This window comes from Staurois parvus, unplaced genomic scaffold (genome assembly GCF_062004578.1).
Source record: "Staurois parvus isolate SC_StPar_1 unplaced genomic scaffold, SC_StPar_1.0 ptg001495l, whole genome shotgun sequence".
Lineage (NCBI taxonomy): Eukaryota > Metazoa > Chordata > Amphibia > Anura > Ranidae > Staurois > Staurois parvus.
This window is the reverse complement of record NW_028319291.1, coordinates 28576-51184: the sequence shown is the minus strand read 5'-3', so window position 1 is coordinate 51184 and position 22609 is coordinate 28576. Positions and strand designations below refer to the sequence as shown.

The 22609-nt window shown below is 48.2% G+C and overlaps 1 protein-coding gene across 2 annotated transcripts in view; it reads left to right on the top strand.

Annotated features, from left to right (window-relative positions):
- The window catches only part of PLCD4 (phospholipase C delta 4), a 121093-nt gene that overhangs the window by 78267 nt on the left and 20217 nt on the right, over positions 1–22609 (top strand). For both annotated transcript variants that reach the window (XM_089662589.1, XM_089662588.1), the window contains 4 exons: positions 2447–2591; positions 11734–11886; positions 16161–16313; positions 21432–21588. In XM_089662589.1, the coding sequence (XP_089518715.1) occupies positions 2447–2591; positions 11734–11886; positions 16161–16313; positions 21432–21588 (608 nt within the window). The remainder of the gene's footprint in view (positions 1–2446; positions 2592–11733; positions 11887–16160; positions 16314–21431; positions 21589–22609) is intronic.

Here is a 22609-nt window from a genome sequence, read left to right as displayed (position 1 = left end):
CCAGGAAGTAATTGAAGAAATGTAGGGAAAAAAAAGTTTAAAACAAGTAAATATCAGGGGTGGACTGACAACTCATGAGGCCCCCGGGCAATAGGGGATCATGGGGTCCCTGTGTCCTTGCCCACACTCAAAAAAGCTTATGAAAAAGGTACCAGGGGCATCTCATGGGGCCCCCTATTGCCCCGGGCCCTCGGGCAGTGCCCGAGTTTCCAAATGGTCAGTCCGCCCCTGGTAAATATGATATACTTTTCTGTTTACTGACTGAGGATTATAAATCGTCCGTGTTAATTGAGAGAGCAAAGTTCTGATTTAAATGAATAAAGATTCAATTATATTTACATTATCAATAAGGATACATTTATATTTCATTATTAATGAAGATTTTTTTTATAATATTTTTTAATTTTTTTATATTATTATACAGGATAATACAATATATCGAGATACAATGATAATGACATTATCAGGAAGGATACAATTATATTTATATTATCAATTGTCTGGAATCAGTTTGTCAGTAAGACGATATCACAAACCGGCCGGTCTCACTTCTGCTGAACCCACAACAGTACAATCAGCCTGTAGATGCAGTCAAACATGCTTGTTATACTCACCGTGGAGCCTAAGGGGTTAATCCTCTGCATTGTATTAAAAAGCTCCTGTCTTTTCTGCCCCCCTCTTGTTGAAATGACCACCGGATACAGACTGAATCCGTAGTCACATGCACATGCTCAGTTTTGTGTGTATTGCTAGAGAGGTTTTTTTTCTTGGGAGAGTGCATGTGATCAGCATAGAGCCAATCAGCACTGTCCAGACAGAGGTCAGGGGTTCTGCATCCTCCTAGATTAGAAAGAAAACTCCTCCTACAAGCTTTAACCTGTACTCTGCTGGACACTGACAGAAGTCACAAGACTGCTATATACAGCTAATGAGAAAAGGTATTTAGCGGTTTATATTTACTAAAATAATTGCATTTCCATGTTCTGTGTACTGTGGGGAGACCAGATATAGTGAATGCAGGTTCCGGGAGACCAAATATAGTGAATGCAGGGTCTGGGGAGAGCGGATATAGTGAATGCAGGGCCTGTGGAGACCAGATATAGTGAATGCAGGGTCCGGGGAGACAGGATATAGTGAATGCAGGGTTCGGGGAGACCAGATATAGTGAATGCAGGGTCCGGGGAGACCGGATATAGTGAATGCAGGGTTCGGGGAGACCAGATATAGTGAATGCGGGGTCTGGGGAGACCGAATATAGTGAATGCAGGGTCCGGGGAGACCAGATATAGTGAATGCAGGGTCCAGAAAGACCGGATATAGTGAATGCAGGGTCCGGGGAGAGCGGATATAGTGAATGCAGGGTCCGGGGAGACCAGATATAGTGAATGCAGGGTCCGGGGAGACCAGATATAGTGAATGCAGGGTCCGGGGAGACCGGATATAGTTAATGCAGGGTCCGTGGAGACCAGATATAGTGAATGCAGGGTCCAGAGATACCGGATATAGTGAATGCAGGGTCCGGGGAGAGCGGATATAGTGAATGCAGGGTCCGGGGAGACCAGATATAGTGAATGCGGGGTTCTGGGAGACCAGATATAGTGAATGCGGGGTCCGGGGAGACCAGATATAGTGAATGCATGGTCCGGGGAGACCAGATATAGTGAATGCAGGGTCCAGGGAGACCAGATATAGTGAATGCAGGGTCCGGGGAGACCAGATATAGGGAATGTGGGGTCCGGGGAGACCAGATATAGTGAATGCAGGGTCCGGGTAGACCAGATATAGTGAATACAGGGTTCGGGGAGAGCGGATATAGTGAATGCGGGGTCCGGGGAGAGCGGATATAGTGAATGCAGGGTCCGGGGAGAGCGGATATAGTGAATGCAGTGTCCGGAGAGACCAGATATAGTGAATGCAGGGTCCGGGGAGACCGGATATAGTGAATGCAGGGTCCGGGGAGACCAGATATAGTGAATGCAGGGTCTGTGGAGACCAGATATAGTGAATGCAGGGTCCGGGGTTTAGTAACACTTTAAGTTGTTCATAGACGGATCGGGTTAATGGTGTTCCCAGGTTTTTCTTTGGCGGGATTTGGCCAATTTAGCAGGGACTGGCAAATTTTGGTCGGTGTATGGCCAAAGTTACAGTGTTGTAGTCTGATCACTGAGGAGAGGAGACTGAGGAAATGCTTCTCCCTGCCTGCAGCAGACTGAATGCATAATGTAAGCCTAGGCAAAGTTGGTGGATGGCATTTTAATGGTAATAGGAGGACTGTTCCTGGATATCGGGACTCATCAGGAATTTATTTACACAGAAGTAAAGTGAAATCCCAGCTTTTATGTAATATCTCATTTTATAATTGCGAGCAGTTCTCTGTTTGAATGGTGACCTCAGCCAGGTACTGTATGTACTGTATATCTTTCAATGTTCTGTTTTTCCCATACAGGGCGCTGAAGAGAGGCTGCCGCTGCGTGGAGGTGGACACCTGGGACGGCCCCAACGGAGAACCCATTGTGTACCACGGGCACACTTTTACTTCCAAAATCCTCTTTCGTGACGTGGTGTCAGCCATCAACAAGTATGCATTCAGGGTGTGTAATAAAAAAGACATGACTTTGTATATGTTTTAGAAGAAAAAAGAAACAAAATAGTTTTAGAGGAACCAATCAGAATAAATATAGTGGAGGGTGGGGCTATATCTGCTCATTAACCCTAGGATCACACCTTATTTCCATCCCGACCAATGTTCTTTATTAAATATCTGACCTGGTACACTTTAATGACTGACTCGGGGTACACCACAAAATCTGGCTCAGGGCACTATATACGCAAAGGCCAGGTTTTGCTACTCTTGTGAATATCGAACATTTTGCTCACTGGTCAAGTAATCATGGAGCATCAATTTTCTGAGACAAGGCTGGATTTTGCCACCTGTGGGCCCCAGGCATTTCTCCTCACTGGGACAAATCTCATTCCTTCCCCAGATCCCAATGTGGCCAACACTGAGCACACCCCACCACCCCACATACACCATTCCCTCTCTGACTCTTACCCAGTCAGGCAGTGGACACTATAGGGTGGTGTGTGGTCAGTGAAAGTCTTGAAAAGCAGCCATTCTCAACTCGGGTTCCTCCAAAGGTTGATAGGTGTGTGGGCAAGTTGTTAAAGTAGCCACATAGGTGCTGCCCCGAAAAGGAGGGTTGGGGTTAATGGTGTTCCCAGGTTTTTCTTTGGTGGGATTTTTTGGGTCCGACTCACTGGTCCTGTACCTATAAAAAAAGACAGTGGTCCAGAGCCCAGGGCTTTTCCTCATGGAAACTAACATGGGTCCCATCTGTCCTCTTCTAATGTCACCGATGCCAGGGCATGGGAGGACCTCCTGAGAAGGCCTTCTGCCATGTAGGGTGACTGCTGGAACCTGTAGTCTGTCCTGAAGACGCCAGCTACTGTACTCTGCCAAGCCATGGATACTCTAACATATGAACTTTGCCTTTACAGGTATGCCGGGGCAGCACACAAGCCTGAAATAGGGATTAGGGATGTTAGGGAAAAACTGTTTCACACTGTGGACTGTGTAATGTTCTGAACTATTTCAGTAAAGCTTGCAAACTTTGCGTTTTGCCTCGTCTAAAGTTACTAAAGGAGTGTAATGCAAGTAGCAAATGGTTACCATGGGTAACGGAAGACAACAGTCAGGCAAGCAGCTTGTCATTAACCGTGTACCTGTGACAGATGGGACAGCCTCTTGCAGTGAGGGAGTTGTTGTTTGCACTCCTTCTGCAGGGGTCTGTCTCCCTTAGCAATGGGAGTGGATCGGTACTATCCCATGCAGAGGTCAAGAGTAAGTCAAGTGCGCGCTACTGGGAGGTAGTGGAGAACACTGGACAGGTGGAAGTGGGCATAGGCTCAGCCTGTCCATCCTAAATGGAACAGATACAGTGAAGGTGTACATTGACACGGGGATGTGACAGTTAACTGGAGTAAAGTTTATTGTTCCAGTGTACACGATGTATGGCCATCTCTAAGTTAGAGTCCCGCCTTACGGTTGAATGTTCCCTGATTGCTACCACTGCCATTGATGCTAACGGAATTGAGTACCCCATGTGTAAGGAGTATGACCCTGTTCAAGGTGCCTAGTGTAGCTATATGAACCCACCATGGGGGTAGTCCTCTTGTGTAACCCACACTTGGCACCCAATTAATTAATGGGGAACATAGAGGAAGGTCTACCACCTACTGTCAGGAATGGACTGGCCAGCAATGGTGGGACTCACCTGCCTTTTGATCTGCAGTACCAGGGCTGGCCAGCGGGTGCTCCCAGCAATCAGAGACTCAACCTTTCAGCCAGCTAACACATGGAACTGATGATACTGGTGTATTTAAGGGATGGCCAGACTTGCAGACTCTGCCTTGGTGTTGTGTTTGTCCTGGGCCCTGTATCTGTCCTGCATCCTGTTCCTTTGCTACCTGTTCTGATCCCTGGCTTGTGACCCTGACCATCCCTCTGCCTGACCCTCTGTACTACGCTGCTTGCTACCTGTTCTGATCCCTGGCTTGTGACCCTGACCATCCCTCTGCCTGACCCTCTGTACTACGCTGCTTGCTACCTGCTGAACCTGGCCTGTGACCCCGACCATTCTCCGCTTGCTCCCCCTGTACCTACCTGCCCAATTGATATTGACTCGGCCTGCCTGACGACGCTTGCTTGTATGTACTGTTATCTGTGGGTGGTTGGGTTTGTTTGCACTGTATTATGTTTAGTATTGCACTGCGTTTATGTTTGTATTGTTAGTGTTAATAAATTACATTGTTAATCACATATCTGAAGTCTGCGTTTCCCTGCTTCAGTCACACACCTCTGGTCATACCTGGGAGCCCTGACATTACACCAAGGCCAATCCTGACCAGAAGTGGCTGCACAGGGAAGCCATCTTGGCTTGTTGATGGGAAGGATGGATCTGGATGAGGTTGCGTATTTATATCTGCTAGTGTTTGATGACAGGGAGTATGCTTATCAAACTCTGAAGGAGTATCCCCGGGATGAACTGCTAGAATGTATACGGCTTGCTCATGTTCTAGTAGATCAGGGCACAGTGTTCTCTGAGGTGCAGCCTTTGATTGAGGTTTGTGCAGAGTTGGTTTCATCTGGTACCCCCGAATGCAGGGATGAATTTTTGCCACCATTTAGTGCAGACCAGGTAGAGTCCCTGGTGTGGTTATTAGAGGATGATGTGGGTTACTTTCTGGAGCGTTATTCCACATGTTCACCACAGACACTAAGAGATTGTATAAACGCAGTGCAGTCATTGGTCAGACAGGCTTTGTGTAAGCGCAGCTTTGTTCAACCCATACTGCAGAGATGGACAGACTTGTTGCACCCAGCCTCAGTCAGCTTACAAAAACCCAGTCCTGCTTCTAACTCTACTCCTGTATTCCCAACAGCTCCTCCAGTTACAGCCCAGTATACTTGGCTATCTACCGCATGTCAGTACCCTGTTCCCACTCGCTGCACCTATCCTGCCTTTAACCCTGTAAAAGAGCCCTCTGTAGCCACCGCTCCCTCTCCTGTTCCATCCTCCAGTTCTTCTCTGTCTCCAGCTGCTCCATTCGTTTGCAGACCTGCGTTTACTTGCAGTGCTCCAGTAGTTAAAACCAGAAAAAAGCGAAAATTCTTTCCAACCAATACCATCCTGCCAGTATCCAAACCGGTGAGCCTGCCTTCCGTGGTTCAGCCTGAAGCCTCTACTCGGCCTGAAGCCTCTACTCAGCCTGAAGCCTCTACTCGGCCTGAAGCCTCTACTCAGCCTGAAGCCTCTACTCGGCCTGATGCCTGTACTCGGCCTGATGCCTCTACTCGGCCTGATGCCTCTCTTCTGCCTGAAGCCTCTACTCGGCCTGATGCCTCTACTCGGCCTGAAGCCTCTACTCGGCCTGATGCCTCTACTCGGCCTGATGCCTCTACTCGGCCTGATGCCTGTACTCGGCCTGATGCCTGTACGCAGCCTGATGCCTCTCTTCAGCCTGATGCCGGTACGCAGCCTGATGCCTCTCTTCAGCCTGATGCCTGTATGCAGCCTGATGCCTCTCTTCGGCCTGATGCCTCTACTCGGCCTGATGCCTCTACTCGGCCTGAAGCCTCTACTCGGCCTGATGCCTCTACTCGGCCTGAAGCCTCTACTCGGCCTGATGCCTCTACTCGGCCTGATGCCTCTACTCGGCCTGAAGCCTCTACTCGGCCTGATGCCTCTACTCGGCCTGATGCCTCTACTCGGCCTGAAGCCTCTACTCGGCCTGAAGCCTCTACTCGGCCTGATGCCTCTACTCGGCCTGATGCCTCTACTCGGCCTGAAGCCTCTACTCGGCCTGAAGCCTCTACTCGGCCTGAAGCCTCTACTCGGCCTGATGCCTCTACTCGGCCTGAAGCCTCTACTCGGCCTGAAGCCTCTACTCGGCCTGATGCCTCTACTCGGCCTGAAGCCTCTACTCGGCCTGAAGCCTCTACTCGGCCTGAAGCCTCTACTCAGCCGGACGCCGGCATTCAGCCTGATGCCTCTACCCAGCATGATGAACTGATCCAGCCTGACGATCCTATTAGGCCAGTTGACTCGATGCCCGCTGTTGATCCAGATGATCCGGTACCTGATCCGGTGCCCGCTGTCGTGCCAATTGACTCAGAGCCCGCTGTCATACCTGGTGACCCGATGCCTGCTGTCGAGCCAGACAATCCGGTATCTGATGACCCGGTGCCCACTGTCGTGCCGGTTGACTCGGAGCCCACTGCCTTGCCAGATGACGCGGTGCCCGCTGTCGAGCCAAATGACCTGATGCCTGGTGACCCGATGCCCGCTGTCGAGCCAAATGACCTGATGCCTGGTGACCCGATGCCCGCTGTCCAGCCAGACGATTCAATGTCTGCCCCAGTGCCCACGGTCATGCCAGTTGACTCGGAACCCACTGCCTTGCCAGATGACGCGGTGCTCGCTGTCAAGCCAAATGACTTGATGCCTGGTGACCCGATGCCCGCTGTCCAGCCAGACGATCCAATGTCTGACCTAGTGCCAGCGGTCATGCCAGTTGACTCGGAGCCCACTGTCGTGCCTGGTGACTCGGTGCCCGCTGCTCCGCCTGGGGGCCCGAGACCTGTCGCTCCGCCTGGGGGTCCAGCGCCCGCCGCTCCACCTGGGGGTCCGGCGCCCGCCGCCCCGCCTGGGGGCCCGAGACCTGTCGCTCCGCCTGAGGGCCCGAGACCTGTCGCACCGCCTGGGGGTCCGGCGCCCGCCGCTCCGCCTGAGGGCCCGAGACCTGTCGCTCCACCTGGGGGTCCGGCGCCCGCCGCTCCGCCTGAGGGCCCGAGACCTGTCGCTCCACCTGGGGGTCCGGCGCCCGCCGCTCCGCCTGAGGGCCCGAGACCTGTCGCTCCGCCTGGGGGCCCGAGACCTGTCGCTCCACCTGGGGGTCCGGCGCCCGCCGCTCCGCCTGAGGGCCCGAGATCTGTCGCTCCACCCGGGGGTCCGGTGCCCGCCGCTCCGCCTGAGGGCCCGAGACCTGTAGTTCCGCCTGGGGGTCCGGCGCCCGCCGCTCCGCCTGGGGGCCCGATGCCTGTCGCCCCGCCTGGGGGCCCGATGCCTGTCGCCCCGCCTGGGGGCCCGATGCCTGTCGCCCTGCCTGGGGGCCCGATGCCTGTCGCCCCGCCTGGGGGCCCGATGCCTGTCGCTCCACCTGGGGGTCCGGCGCCCGCCGCTCCGCCTGAGGGCACGAGGCCTGTAGTTCCGCCTGGGGTTCCGGCGCCCGCCGCCCCGCCTGGGGGCCCGATGCCTGTCGCCCCGCCTGGGGGCCCGATGCCTGTCGCCCCGCCTGGGGGCCCGATGCCTGTCGCCCCGCCTGGGGGTCCGATGCCTGTCGCCCCGCCTGGGGGCCCGAGGCCTGTCGCTCCATCTGGGGGTCCGGCACCTGCCGCTCCGCCTGAGGGCCCGAGACCTGTAGTTCCGCCTGGGGGCCCGATGCCTGTCGCCCCGCCTGGGGGCCCGATGCCTGTCGCCCCGCCCGGGGGCCCGATGCCTGTCGCCCCGCCCGGGGGCCCGAGGCCTGTCGCCCCGCCCGGGGGCCCGAGGCCTGCCGCCCCGCCCGGGGGCCCGGTGCCTGCCGCTCCGCCCGGGGGCCCGGTGCCTGCCGCTCCGCCCGGTGGCCCGCTGCCTGCCGCTTCGCCTGGTAGCCCGATGTGCCTCTGCCCGGGGTCCTGCCCGATGTGCCTCTGCCCGGAGTCCTGCCCGATGTGCCTCTGCCCGGAGTCCTGCCCGATGTGCCTCTGCCCGGAGTCCTGCCCGATGTGCCTCTGCCCGGAGTCCTGCCCGATGTGCCTCTGCCCGGAGTCCTGCCCGATGTGCCTCTGCCCGGAGTCCTGCCCGATGTGCCTCTGCCCGGTGTGCCTCTGCCCGGAGTCCAGCCCGATGTGCCTCTGCCCGGAGTCCGGCCCGATGTGCCTCTGCCCGGAGTCCGGCCCGATGTGCCTCTGCCCGGAGTCCGGCCCGATGTGCCTCTGCCCGGAGTCCGGCCCGATGTGCCTCTGCCCGGAGTCCGGCCCGATGTGCCTCTGCCCGGAGTCCGGCCCGATGTGCCTCTGCCCGGAGTCCGGCCCGATGTGCCTCTGCCCGGAGTCCGGCCCGATGTGCCTCTGCCCGGAGTCCGGCCCGATGTGCCTCTGCCCGGAGTCCGGCCCGATGTGCCTCTGCCCGGAGTCCGGCCCGATGTGCCTCTGCCCGGAGTCCGGCCCGATGTGCCTCTGCCCGGAGTCCGGCCCGATGTGCCTCTGCCCGGTGTGGCTCTGCCCGGTGTGCCTCTGCCCGGAGTCCAGCCTGATGTGCCTCTGCCCGGAGTCCAGCCCGATGTGCCTCTGCCCGGTGTACCGCTGCCCGGCGTCCTGCCCGGTGTGCCAGTCTTTGATATCCCGCCAGTTACCAGACCCGGGCGGTGGAACATTTTTCCCAGCTAGGACTGTTTGGAGCGTCCTGAGGCCGCTCCTTGAGGGGGGGGTACTGTCAGGAATGGACTGGCCAGCAATGGTGGGACTCACCTGCCTTTTGATCTGCAGTACCAGGGCTGGCCAGCGGGTGCTCCCAGCAATCAGAGACTCAACCTTTCAGCCAGCTAACACCTGGAACTGATGATACTGGTGTATTTAAGGGATGGCCAGACTTGCAGACTCTGCCTTGGTGTTGTGTTTGTCCTGGGCCCTGTATCTGTCCTGCATCCTGTTCCTTTGCTACCTGTTCTGATCCCTGGCTTGTGACCCTGACCATCCCTCTGCCTGACCCTCTGTACTACGCTGCTTGCTACCTGTTCTGATCCCTGGCTTGTGACCCTGACCATCCCTCTGCCTGACCCTCTGTACTACGCTGCTTGCTACCTGCTGAACCTGGCCTGTGACCCCGACCAATCTCCGCTTGCTCCCCCTGTACCTACCTGCCCAATTGATATTGACTCGGCCTGCCTGACGACGCTTGCTTGTATGTACTGTTATCTGTGGGTGGTTGGTTGGGTTTGTTTGCACTGTATTATGTTTAGTATTGCACTGCGTTTATGTTTGTATTGTTAGTGTTAATAAATTACATTGTTAATCACATATCTGAAGTCTGCGTTTCCCTGCTTCAGTCACACACCTCTGGTCATACCTGGGAGCCCTGACACCTACCCCCTGCCTGCACGTGTTCCTTAACCTGTGACTGATTGACCTTTCACCTGATGGTGCCTGTCTAGCTTCAGATCCAACACCACTTGGCAGAGCTATATCATGACACCAGTCATCATTTTACCTGTCTAAGGATGGCATTCTGATCACCACTGTAAGGAGAACATTCTTCCCACTGGCCACCAATGTAAGGAACGTTCTTCCCACTGACCACCAATGTAGGGAATCCCACTGACCACCAATGTAAGGGACATTATTCCCACTTACCACCAATATAAGGAGCATTTTTCCAACTGACCACCAATGTAGGGAACATTCTTCTCACTGACCACCAATGTAAGGGACATTCTTCCCAATGACCACCAGTGTAGGGAGCATTCTTCCCACTGACTTTCAGTATAAGGGCCATTCTTCCCACTGGCCACCAATATAAGGAGCATTCTTCCCACTGATCACCAATGTAAGGGACATTCTTCCCACTAACCACTAATGTAAGGGGCATTCTTCACACCAGCCACCAACATAAGGAGCATTCTTCCCACTGACCACCAATGTAAGGGATATTCTTCCCACTGACCACCAATGTAAAGAACATTCTTTCCACTGACCACCAATGTAAGGGACATTCTTCCCACCGGCCACCAATATAAGGAGCATCCATCCAACTGACCACCAATGTAAGGAACATTCTTCCCACTGATCATCAATGTAAGGAACATTCTTCCCATTGACCACCAATGAAGGGACATTCTTACCTTTGACCACCAATATAAGGAGTATTCTTCCAACTGGCCACCAACGTAAGGAACATTCTTCCCATTGACCACCAATGCAAGGAACATTCTTCCCTCAAATCCCAATTATTTCATTTTAGCTGGGGCTCCCAAAATGTGAAAGGAATGTCAAGGGTTCCTCTGGGGTAAAAAGAAAAAAGGAAAGGCTGTTTTAGAGCTTCAGCATGGATAGAAAGTGTCTAATAGTGGGACCCAGCTGCTGTTTTGGGAAAGTCTGCTCTTCAATGAGACACAGTGCTCTCATGAGATTAGTGCACATGGCATATACATGAGAGTGTGCCATTGATATCTAAGATTCTACCAGAAACGAAAGTATAAAAGATACCGACAGCTTTGTTCAAAAGAAGCACAGTATATAACAAAAAAGCACAATACAAAGTATCAAAAGTATAATGACTATTCCCATAGAATTCTCTATGCACCCAGAAGAAGTTCAAAAACCATAAAAATCAATGGAGGGAATGAGATAAGAAGTGCAATGTACAATCACCTATAACAGACCATTACAAATGATCTGTTACCTGATCTGACTTCACCAAATTGCATTCTGACTGCTTGCTATGGGTTACTGCTCTACTCACATTCCCGTTGCTCTGGATACTGTTGGAGTAAAAGTTGGGCATTCTAATGACAGGACACAATAATTAAACTTAGTTGCCTTTTATTTTTTGTTACTTTTTTGTTACTTTGTCCATTTTTACATTTCTTCCTCCTTTTTGGGTCCTAACACCTTTGGGGACGGAGGTACAATGTGTCCACCTGCCTAAGGTGGCCCAACACAAAGAGCTAGACACGCTTGAGGCATGGTACCCGGAAATTGATGGCATAGAGCCCTGAGCAAACAAAGAAGCTGACACTGGTTCTGACAGGTACACTTGAATGCCCGGCTCGTAATTGACTCTAGCTAGGTCACACTTAGTTGTTACAGGAGTCATGTCAGACCTCCTAGCTTCAGCCATGGGCAGCCTGAATGGGTGCCAACTAATCTGAGATAACGAGAGGATGGTGCCAGGCTTCCATGCCCCAGATGAAAGTGTCCATCAGTGTCACCACCGCTTATCAGATCAGCTTCAGCTCAGACGGAGGAAAGCCAATCTGTCCTCCCAATAAATATTACATGGCGGCTCAAAAAGTGATCTACAATTAATGAAGAGGTGGTGAAAAATAACCCCAGGAGGCCCGCCATGCACGGGTAACAGGACGGGATGGTGGCAGCGCTGGCACTCAAGGGGTTATGACGTTGTGTTTACTTAGGCATCCAAGTTTCCGGTCATTCTGTCCCTGGAGAACCACTGCAGTGTGGAACAGCAAGATACCATGGCACAACACCTGAAGAGCATTCTGGGAGAACAACTTGTGATGGGCACTCTGGATGGGCGGATCCCTACTCGCTTACCCTCCCCTGAGGTACCTAAACTTTTCCAATTATTTTATTCTTAATATTTTAATGTTTGATAGCATTTTGGTTTATCTGTGTTAAGTATTTGTACGAGTTCCAGGCAGATATAAAAGACAAATCCAGGGAACATCCGATCGCCTCTCAGGGGAAAGGTTTCTTCACAGTAAGAGCTGTGAGAATGTGGAATAGACTCCCTCAAGAGTTAGTTCTGGCCAGCTCAGTGTGTTGCTTTAAAAAAGTCCTGGATTCTTTCTTAGATACTGAATTTATTCTCTCTTGAGAAGAGGAGATTAAGGGGGATATGATCTCCTCTATAATACATAAGGGGGATATGATCACCATGTATAATACATAAGAGGGGATATGATCTCCATGTATAATACATAAGGGGGGATATGATCTCCATGTATAATACATAAGGGGGGGATATGATCTCCATGTATAATACATAAAGGGGATATGATCAACACGTATAATACATAAGGGGGGATATGATCTCCATGTATAATACATAAGGGGGATATGATCTCCATGTATAATACATAAGGGGGGGATATGATCACCATGTATAATACATAAGGGGGATATGATCTCCATGTATAATACATAAGGGGGATATGATCTCCATGTATAATACGTAAGGGGGGGATATGATCACCATGTATAATACATAAGAGGGGATATGGTCTCCATGTATAATACATAAGGGGGGGATATGATCTCCATGTATAATACATAAGGGGGATATGATCTCCATGTATAATACATAAGGGGGGGATATGATCACCATGTATAATACATAAAGGGGGATATGATCTCCATGTATAATACATAAGGGGGGATATGATCTCCATGTATAATACATAAGGGGGGATATGATCTCCATGTATAATACATAAGAGGGGATATGATCTCCATGTTTAATACATAAGGGGGATATTGTCTCCATGTATAATACATAAGGGGGATATGATCTCCATGTATAATACATAAGGGGGATATGATCTCCATGTATAATACATAAGGGGGATATGATCTCCATGTATAATACATAAGGGGGGATATGATCACCATGTATAATACATAAGGGGGATATGATCTCCATGTATAATACATAAGGGGGATATGATCACCATGTATAATACATAAGGGGGGATGTGATCTCCATGTATAATACATAAGGGGGGATATGATCTCCATGTATAATACATAAGGGGGATATGATCACCATATATAATACATAAGGGGGATATGATCACCATGTATAATACATAAGGGGGATATGATCTCCATGTATAATACATAAGGGGGGGATATGATCTCCATGTATAATACATAAGGGGGGATATGATCACCATGTATAATACATAAGGGGGGATATGATCTCCATGTATAATACATAAGGGGGATATGATCTCCATGTATAATACATAAGGGGGATATGATCTCCATGTATAATACATAAGGGGGGATATGATCTCCATGTATAAATACATCAGTGGTTCATATAGTGAACTCGGTGTACAGTTATTCCCCCTGAGGTCATCACAGAGGACAAGGGGGCGCTCTTTACATCTGGAGGAAAAGAAATTTAATCTCCAAACACAGAAAGGTTTCTTCACAGTGAGAGCTGTGAGAATGTGGAATAGACTCCCTCAAGAGTTGGTTGTGGCCAGCTCAGTGGATTGCTGTAGGAAAGTCCTGGATTCTTTCTTGGATACACAGAATATAACTGGATATATCATTTATAGGTAAAGTTGATCCAGGGAATATCCGATTGCCTCTCGGGGGATCAGGAAGGAATTTGTTCCCCTGCAGGAGCAAATTGGATCATGCTTTGCTGGGTTTTTTTCCTTCCTCTGGATCAGCTGTAGGAATAGGATTATAACTTGTTTTTTTCTTTTTTATGGTTAAACTGGATGGACTTTTGTCTTTTTTCAGCCAGACTAACTATGTAACAAAAATGAATGCAACTCTGTAACCAAATAATACAACCTTAAGCTCGGGTTCACACTAATGCGATGCAGTATATCGCATGTGATTTGTGTGCAGTGCAATTGGAGCCGTACATTTTGTATGGCTCTAATCGCACCGCACCAAAAATGTGCAGGATCCTTTTTTTGGTCCGCACTGTAGTCACACCTATGTGACCCGATTCTGCACATCGCACTGCGTTCTGCAGACCGCTTTCGGGGTGTTGTTAACTTAACATACACACCCGCAGCGGTTTGCATGAACGGGGTGCGATTCTGATGCGGTGCGGAATTCACACAGAAAACGCTGCAAATTCCACACAGTATCAGTGTAAACCTGGGCTTAATGCATTTTTAAAACCTGTAAAATCCTAGAAAGAAAATCTATTGAAAATAAATGTTTTTTTTTAATGCAAGCAGTGCAAAAGGGCGGAACGTAAGAGGAAGAAGCTGCAGGAGGCACCTATCAGTTCATGTGCTGACAAGGCAGATAGGAAGAGAGAGCAGAGATATGAGCTTGGCAGCTTGCTGCTTCTCCATTCACTGTCCAGTCTAACCCCTGGTTCATACCTGAGCATTTTCTGCAGCGTTTTGCAGAAACGCAGTACAGTCCATTTAACATGATTTTCTATGGGATGGGTTCACATCTCCACATTTTCACCCGGTGTATTTTTTGTAAAAGGTTAGGACTAGTAAAATGTTGCATTTTTGGTTCTATAGACTTCAATGGGAATGCTGCAGAAAAACATGTATTGAGTTTTTGCTGCATATTTGCTGCGTTATAAAATCTGCCTAGCAACAAGAAAAATAAAAAAAAATGAAAATAACCCAAAACGCATCAAAAACACGGCAAAAACACAAAACGCAATGCAGAAACGTACAAAATGCAACCTGCATAGGCGTGAACCTAGGCTATGGCTAAGGTTAGACTTGCATCTAAACTACCTTCCCTCTGAAAAGCGATCCGCATTCAGAATGCATTTCAGAGGTGTTTGACAGGCAGTGATGAGGAGCTATGATGCCAGTCCTCATGATCTGTTTTAACCCCGTAAAAGCTGCACCAACATTGTACCGCATTGCATTGCACGTGAATGAAAAATTAATTTGAATTTGAAATGGAAACATATTGCAATAAATACAGTAAGGTTTCAAACTGAAATAAGATGATGATTCCTACTTAAGCTGCTGAATAGAATAGAATAGAAAGGAATAGAATAAAATAGACAATAAAAGAATAGAATAGGATATAATTAGAGTAGAAAATAATAGAATGGAAAATAATAGAATAGAATGAAACAGAATAGAAAATAAAGGAATAGAATAAAACAGAATAGAAAATAATAGAAAATAAAAGAATAGAATAAAAATAGAATAGAAAAAAGGCAAGTGTACAATGCAAACGTACACGTTCCTGCATTAAAAATGGCTGTGTGCAAAAGTGGGTGCTGCAGCGACCGTTGGCTGGAACCAAACAGAATCAGCCAGGGAGAATGTCACCAGCACACTCAGGATCACCAACAGTTTTAATGAATGATCACATAGTTACAGCAAGGCAACATTTCAGAGTCTCGCAGGACCCCTTCATCAGGCATGTGACCAAGAATAGAATAGAAAGAAACAGAAAAGAATAGAAAATAAAGAAGTAGAGTAGAATAAAACAGAATAGAATAGCATATAAAATAAAAGAAGAGAATAGAGTAAAATAGAAAAAAAAAAAAGAATAGAAAAAAATAGAATAGAACGAATATAGCCATCTTCCGAAATTCAAATTTTAAATCGATTCGAAAATAACTGATATATGAAATGTAACGAATCGAATATACAAAATGAATTCCCAAAATGAATCATTAATGTAATGAATATGACAAACAAAATTACTAACAAGACGGAACGAAACCCGTTTTTCCATCATGCGCATCTCTACTCCATAGAACTGTCACTTACACAAAACTTCCCTGTCACTCCAGGCGGCAGAACGCAGCGGCAGGGGAGTGAAAGGATGGGAAGTAAAGCACAGGTTCACCTTCAAATTCAATGTATCACTTTTTGATACATCTTGTCATTTTTTCAGTCTTGCTGAAATGTAAACACATACAGATATACTGTATATATATTCTTATTCCAATTCATTTTTTTTTCATTTAATTTAATTTTTTTTCAAAATAATTGGCCAAAGAATTTTGTATAGCTAACCTAAAAATTCTGACAATGAAACAAAGGAATTGAATACGTCTCGGCCAATTACATTCTATACTTTTATGCCATGCAGGTATAATACTTTTTTTCTTTTTCCTTTTTGCTTTGTCCAGGAGCTGCGTGGTAGAATCCTGCTGAAAGGGAAGAAGATTGGGAGTCTGGAGGAACAGCCTGAAGACTCTTACATCGGGGATGTGTCCGAGGAGGAGGACAGTGGAGGAACAGAGGAGGAGAACAGCCGAAATGAGGACAAGAGGACTCCAAAGGCACGTCCGACACTTACCAGAGCCTGTTGTTGTCACTCATCATCTCTGAACAATAAATGATTGAATTCAGGGGCGTCCCTAGGGTTGGTGTCACCCAGTGCGATCACACTTGGTGACACCCCCTCCAACGATCCCAGCAGGATGGATCAGATCTGCGGATTGAGCATAATGGATCGGAGTCTGGTCCATTACGCTCCGCAATCTACAGATCCGATCCATCCTGCGGGGATCGTCGTCTTGCTTTACAACTTACCTGTTCGTAGAGTGGGTCTGGTGTCACCTCGTATAGGTTGCATGCTGACAATCCCCACAGGATGGATCGGATCTGCAAACTGAGCATAATGGATCGGAGTCTGATCCATTATGCTCCCCAATCCACAGATCTGATCTATCCTGCGGGGATTGTCAGCATGCAACCTATACGAGGTGACACCAGACCCACTCTACGAACAGGTAAGTTGTAAAGCAAGACGACGATCCCCGCAGGATGGATCAGATCTGCGGATTGAGCATAATGGATCAGAGCCCGATCCATTATGCTCAATCCGCAGATCCGATCCATCCTGCGGGGATCATTGTCTTGCTTTACAATTTACCTTTTTGTGGAGCAGGTCCGGTGTCACCCCGTATAGGTTGCATGACGACAATCCCCGCAGGATGGATCGGATCTGCGGACTGAGCATTATGGATCGGAGTCTGATCCATTATGCTCCCCAATCCGCAGATCTATCCTGCGGGGATCGTCAGCATACAACCTATACGGGGTGACACCGGACCCGCTCCACGAAAAGGTAAATTGTAAAGCAAGCCGATGATCCCCACAGGATGGATCGGATCTGCAGATTGGGGAGCATAATGGATCGGACTCCAATCCATTATGCTCAATCCGCAGATCCGATCCATCCTGCGGGGATCGTTGTCTTGCTTTACAACTTACCTTTTCATGGAGCGGGTCCGGTGTCACCCCGTATAGGTTGCATGCTGACGATCCCCACAGGATGGATCGGATCTGCGGATTGAGCATAATGGATCAGAGCCCGATACATTATGCTCAATCCGCAGATCCGATCCATCCTGTGGGGATTGTCGTCTTGCTTTACAACTTACCTTTTCGTGGAGCGGGTCCGGTGTCACCCCGTATAGGTTGCATCCTGACGATCCCAGCAGGATGGTTCAGATTTGCGGATTGAGCATAATGGATTGGAGTCCAATCCATTATGCTTCCAAATCCGCAGATCCGATCCATCCTGCAGGGATTGTCGGCATGCAACCTATACGGGGTGACACCGGACCCGCTCCACGAAAAGGTAAGTTGTAAAGCAAGCCAACGATCCCCGCAGGATGGATCGGATCTGCAGATTGAGGAGCGTAATGGATCGGACTCTGATCCATTATGCTCAATCCGCAGATCCGATCCATCCTGCGGGGATCGTTGGCTTGCTTTACAACTTACCTTTTCGTGAAGCAGGTCCGGTGTCACTCCGTGGGGTAGGTGTCACCCGGTGCGGCGCACACCCCCACACCTGCATAGGAATGCCACTGATTGAATTGCTTATACAGTATAGGTGCATATAGACATGTGCACGGTGCAAAGTCTTGTTTTGTTTTGGATGCATTCTTTAGGTTGATAATTTTGTTTGTTTGTTTTCGTTGTCTTTTGTCCTGCACGTTTTTGGGATTCGTTACGGTTCTTCGGCATTCAATTAATTTATTGGTTATACCGGGTGGATTCGAAAATGCACCCAGTATAACTTTGGATGGATTTTTGAATAACTGTGGGGTGGCCGCCGCGTCCTTAACAACCATGACTCATCTGCTTTTGGTATGCTATTAATTTTGAGGGGAACCCCATGCCAAAATAAAAAAAATGGCATGGGGTCCCCCTCAAAATCCATACCAAACCCTTATCTGAGCATTGAGAAAAGAGAAAAAGGAGCTACTACCCATCTGGTGCTCATCTCAAGAGCTAGGCAAGTGCGTGATCCACAGTAGCCTATCTGTTCCAGAGATGAATAAAATCGATCCGCACTGCCGCCACCGCTCTAAAATCTTCATTTTATTAAATTGACCACAGTAAAAACATCACAGGTACAAAGACTGATGCGTTTTGGCGTAACAAGCCTTAGTCTTAACCTATAGGATAGGTTATGACTAAGGCTTGTTATGCCGAAATGCATCAGTCTTTGTAACCTTTGCCGAAACACGTCAACCTATCCTATGGGTTATGACTGAGGGTTTTTATGCCAAAACTCGTCAACCTTTGTGACCTTTGCCGAAATGCGTTAACATATCCTATAGGTTATGACTGAGGCTTGTTAAGCCGAAACAAGTCAACCTTTATGACCTTTACCGAAATGCGTCAACTTATCTTTTAGGTGATGACTAAGGCTTGTTAAGCCAAAACGCATCAACCTTTGTGACCTTTACCGAAATGCGTCAACCTATTGTCACGGATCCAACCCACACGCACAAGCCCACAGCGACTATCTAACCGAGGCGTGCACTTCTAGCCATGACTTGGGTTAAGACGGAATAAGGAATATTTAACTTTGAATATATAAAACCGGCCATGATACACTTTCACAGCCCGTGCTACCTTTGGCCACCACTAGAGGGAGACTCCACTCCAATCCAGCTGGCTGACCACACACACAGGCAGACACAAATTGTACATACAATCTGATGCACTAATTAGGGTTGAGGAGCAGCCTAGCAATCGACACACTCTTCTAGGATTCCACCAGCTGTCCTTCAAGCTAGAACCCCAGTGTTAATCACTCTTCCACTGTCCACACACCCCCACACCAGACACACCACAAACGGTAGCTTGCCACCCCCCAACAGTTTATCCACAGAACGGTCTGCTGGGACACCACACACACACAGATCTCCATCTGGCAGACCTGTCACCCTTACAATCTGCACGCAATCTGCCAACACGCAGTGCAATAGCATACAGTATAAATGTGTGAGATAGCGAGCGCACCAATAAGAAGCTGCTGATGCACAAAAAGGAACCACAAAGCCTTTCTAGGAAAATGACATGAAAATAGGGTGTGCAGCGCTATACAAATAAAACACACTATCTAAAGTATGGCAAAATATGACAGAAATGGAAAAGTCCTATAAACTGAATGTTAAACAGTCCAAGGTGGTAAAATATCAGTCCAAAAGGTATACTCCAGTGATGGAGTATAAATAACTTCAATCCAAATGGGTATATTCCAGCATCCTAACATGAAGGTGTAGAAAAATTGCCCACTCACCGGAAGTGCAATTTAATGTGCACATAGAAATTCCATGAAGCCGGAGGTCCCATGAAGGAATAGCTTGATGATAAAGGTGCCCTCTGGTGGTAGATGGGGTGACGGCTGCCAGAGAAGTTGATCTGGACCAATATCCCAAATTGTCCTGCCTGGGTGGACTCCTAGAATGCTGGGCTGAGATGTGGAGGCTCAGTGCCAGGTGATAGAGATGAAAACGCTCATGGTGTAGTATTATAAAAAGTATTTAATGAGTATATATCATTATGATAAAACAGTAAAACGTACAGGGTTAGAGTACCAGTATAGGTATAGTGTAAACGAGCTCTTTAAATGCACTGACCAGTGAATACAAATGATGGCCACCGGACCTCCTGATCCGGTGGCGTAACGTCAAGGCGTGCAGAGGCTCCTCCTAGACGCGCTTCGTGTAATAACACGTCTCCTGTAGGGGTGATGCCAATACAGATTGGCAATGAACTTGACCGAGCATATAAAAGCACTAAAATACAATACAATCTAATCTCTCCGGAGATATGAGCCCGCTTAAGTACCCAGAAGTCACTTATTAATTTTAAGATTTAATATCCCGAAAGTGGGCAGTGCATAAAATATGTACAAAGTATAAAAAGTTACAGAAAATACAAAAAATGCAAGAAGACATACATAGACTATTCACTATAAAATAAAAGGGAATAAAAAACAGAAATAAAACTTTTACCAAGAGTTTTCCTGCGACTGGAGCAAGTCAGAGAAAGTCCGCGATCCATCAGTCAATAGGACGGGCTCCGTACGAATCACCATATCCATACCTCAAGTCCTCAATTATGGGAATATGGACGTGGGCTAGACATTAGTCCTTGGGGGGTGTTCCTGTACCAGCCAATAGGACATTCTGGGTGCTGAAATGCCCAAAGTTGATTGGGCCAGGAATGGTTTGAATCACCAAGTCAGGGATTGAATTTCTGACACCAGCGCATCAGTCCGATCGCGACAGGACCAATCACTGTTCAGCTGTCGCAATCCGGCGCCACATAACCATTTCCTGCATTTTCTGGCATTCTACATAGGCCACAAATACGGTTTTTACAATCAGAAGGAAGTATTTTCATCTCTCTGAAACTAATATTTTAGCTTTTATGAGAGATGAAATCTATTCCTTTGATCTGTGTATATACTTTAAAGCCCCCCAGACAGATCGGAGCCCCCCTGGTCTCCTGCAGCCGAAATGTCTGGCGTTCCTCTTTTACACTTCAGGAAGGTGGCAAAGTCTGATTATATATATATGACAAATCTTATATATATATATATGGACAAATCTTTCAGCCTAGAAGCTGCTCTGTCTTTTCAGATGCTAATGGGTGAGCATATGTCTCTGAATACCTATGACTGAATATTTCTTTAATGACAAGGAATGAAAATAAATTTACAAATACATATTGCTACAGATCACATCTCAGTCCAATCACTTGAATCCCACATCTACGCTACACCTCTCCTATAGGTTATGACTGAGGCTTGTTAGGCCGAAATGCGTCAACCTTTGTGACCTTTGCCGAAATGCGTCAATCTATCCTATAGGTTGTGACTAAGACTTGTTAAGCTGAAACTTGTCAACCTTTGTACCTGTGATGTTTCTACTGTGGTCGATTTAATAAATTGAAGATTTTAGAGTGGCGGCCCTTAAATTGGGCACAGCAGGTGTTCAGATCTGGGAATTGCGAGTAGGTGCATTCTATTTTCTCCACTTTAGGTGGCGCTCGTCTGGAAGGGGAGCCAAAAGAAACCCCCTTTGAAGCCCGTTTAGGATTATGCTAACATTTTTATGTAAATGTGTGTATTTTTCTCTTTCCAGAAATCCAAAGAACGTCTCTCTCAGGCTTTATCTGACTGCATCATTTACTGTAAGAGCGTTCAGTTTGAGAGCTTCAAACACTCGAGAACCTATTACAAGCTGTATGAAATGTCTTCCTTCACCGAGTACAAGGCCAGGAAACTCGTCCGAGAGCCAGGTGAGGCAGATGGACGGAAGATGATGTCTTTTCCAACATGCGTGGAATACATGGAATCCCCAGAGCCTGACCTGCCACCAGGCAAATCTGGTCATTGCCGGGGTGGTTCCAAATTTACACAGCTTTACCTTTCTTTCTACACTCGTAGCAAGTCCTTTCCTGTGTTGAAATTGATTACTCTCGATCCCTTGCAATGTAACCCTTTGAAGCTACAGAAGCTGTCTTGAGCCTGCCTTCCTTTCCCATCTGAAGGGCTTCAATCATGAATCAATCTCCTCTCCTCCTGATATGTACTGTCATTAGCCTGCCTATCACAGCTATAGGTTTTCCCCGCCATCAATCACTTTTGCACTTTGAGTGTTTTGGGTTGGTATCAGTCGTTGTATTGCTGTTCCCCAAGAATTCTGTGAAAGAACACATCCCTTTAGATGTGCATGCTAAGAGTGTAACCAAGCAACTGATCAGCAATCTGCACAACCCAGTGCCCAGCAGGGAGGAGCATGCATGTCTAAAGGGATGCCAGGTACGTGTTCTTTCATATTACGCCCAAGGCAGGGTGCCGTGGCATTTATAGTAGTCTGACAGCCCCTCCCACCAAACTTACTATGGAGGAAAGACCAGCAGGCAGACCTAGTGATGACATCACTGGATCTCAAAAGAGGTATTTCTTAAAAACAAAATGATGAAAGGTAATAAATGCATACATTACACTTCAACTTTTTAAGTTGTAAATGCAGGGTCTGGGGAGACCGGCTATGGTGAATGCAGGGTACGGGAAGAAAAGATATAGTGAATGCAGGGTACGGGAAGAAAATATATAGTGAATGCAGGGTGTGGGGAGACCAGATAAAAAGTAGTGCATGTACTACTTAAGAAATCGGTGCGGCTCCGACTAAGGCGGAACTGCAACGATGTGACCGCTGTAATTGTGGACAATAGGGTGTGACCTAGCATGCGATTTGCAAGTCGCAGGGCACGCAAATCGCATTCCAAGTCGCACCCAGTGAGACCAGGGTGTTAC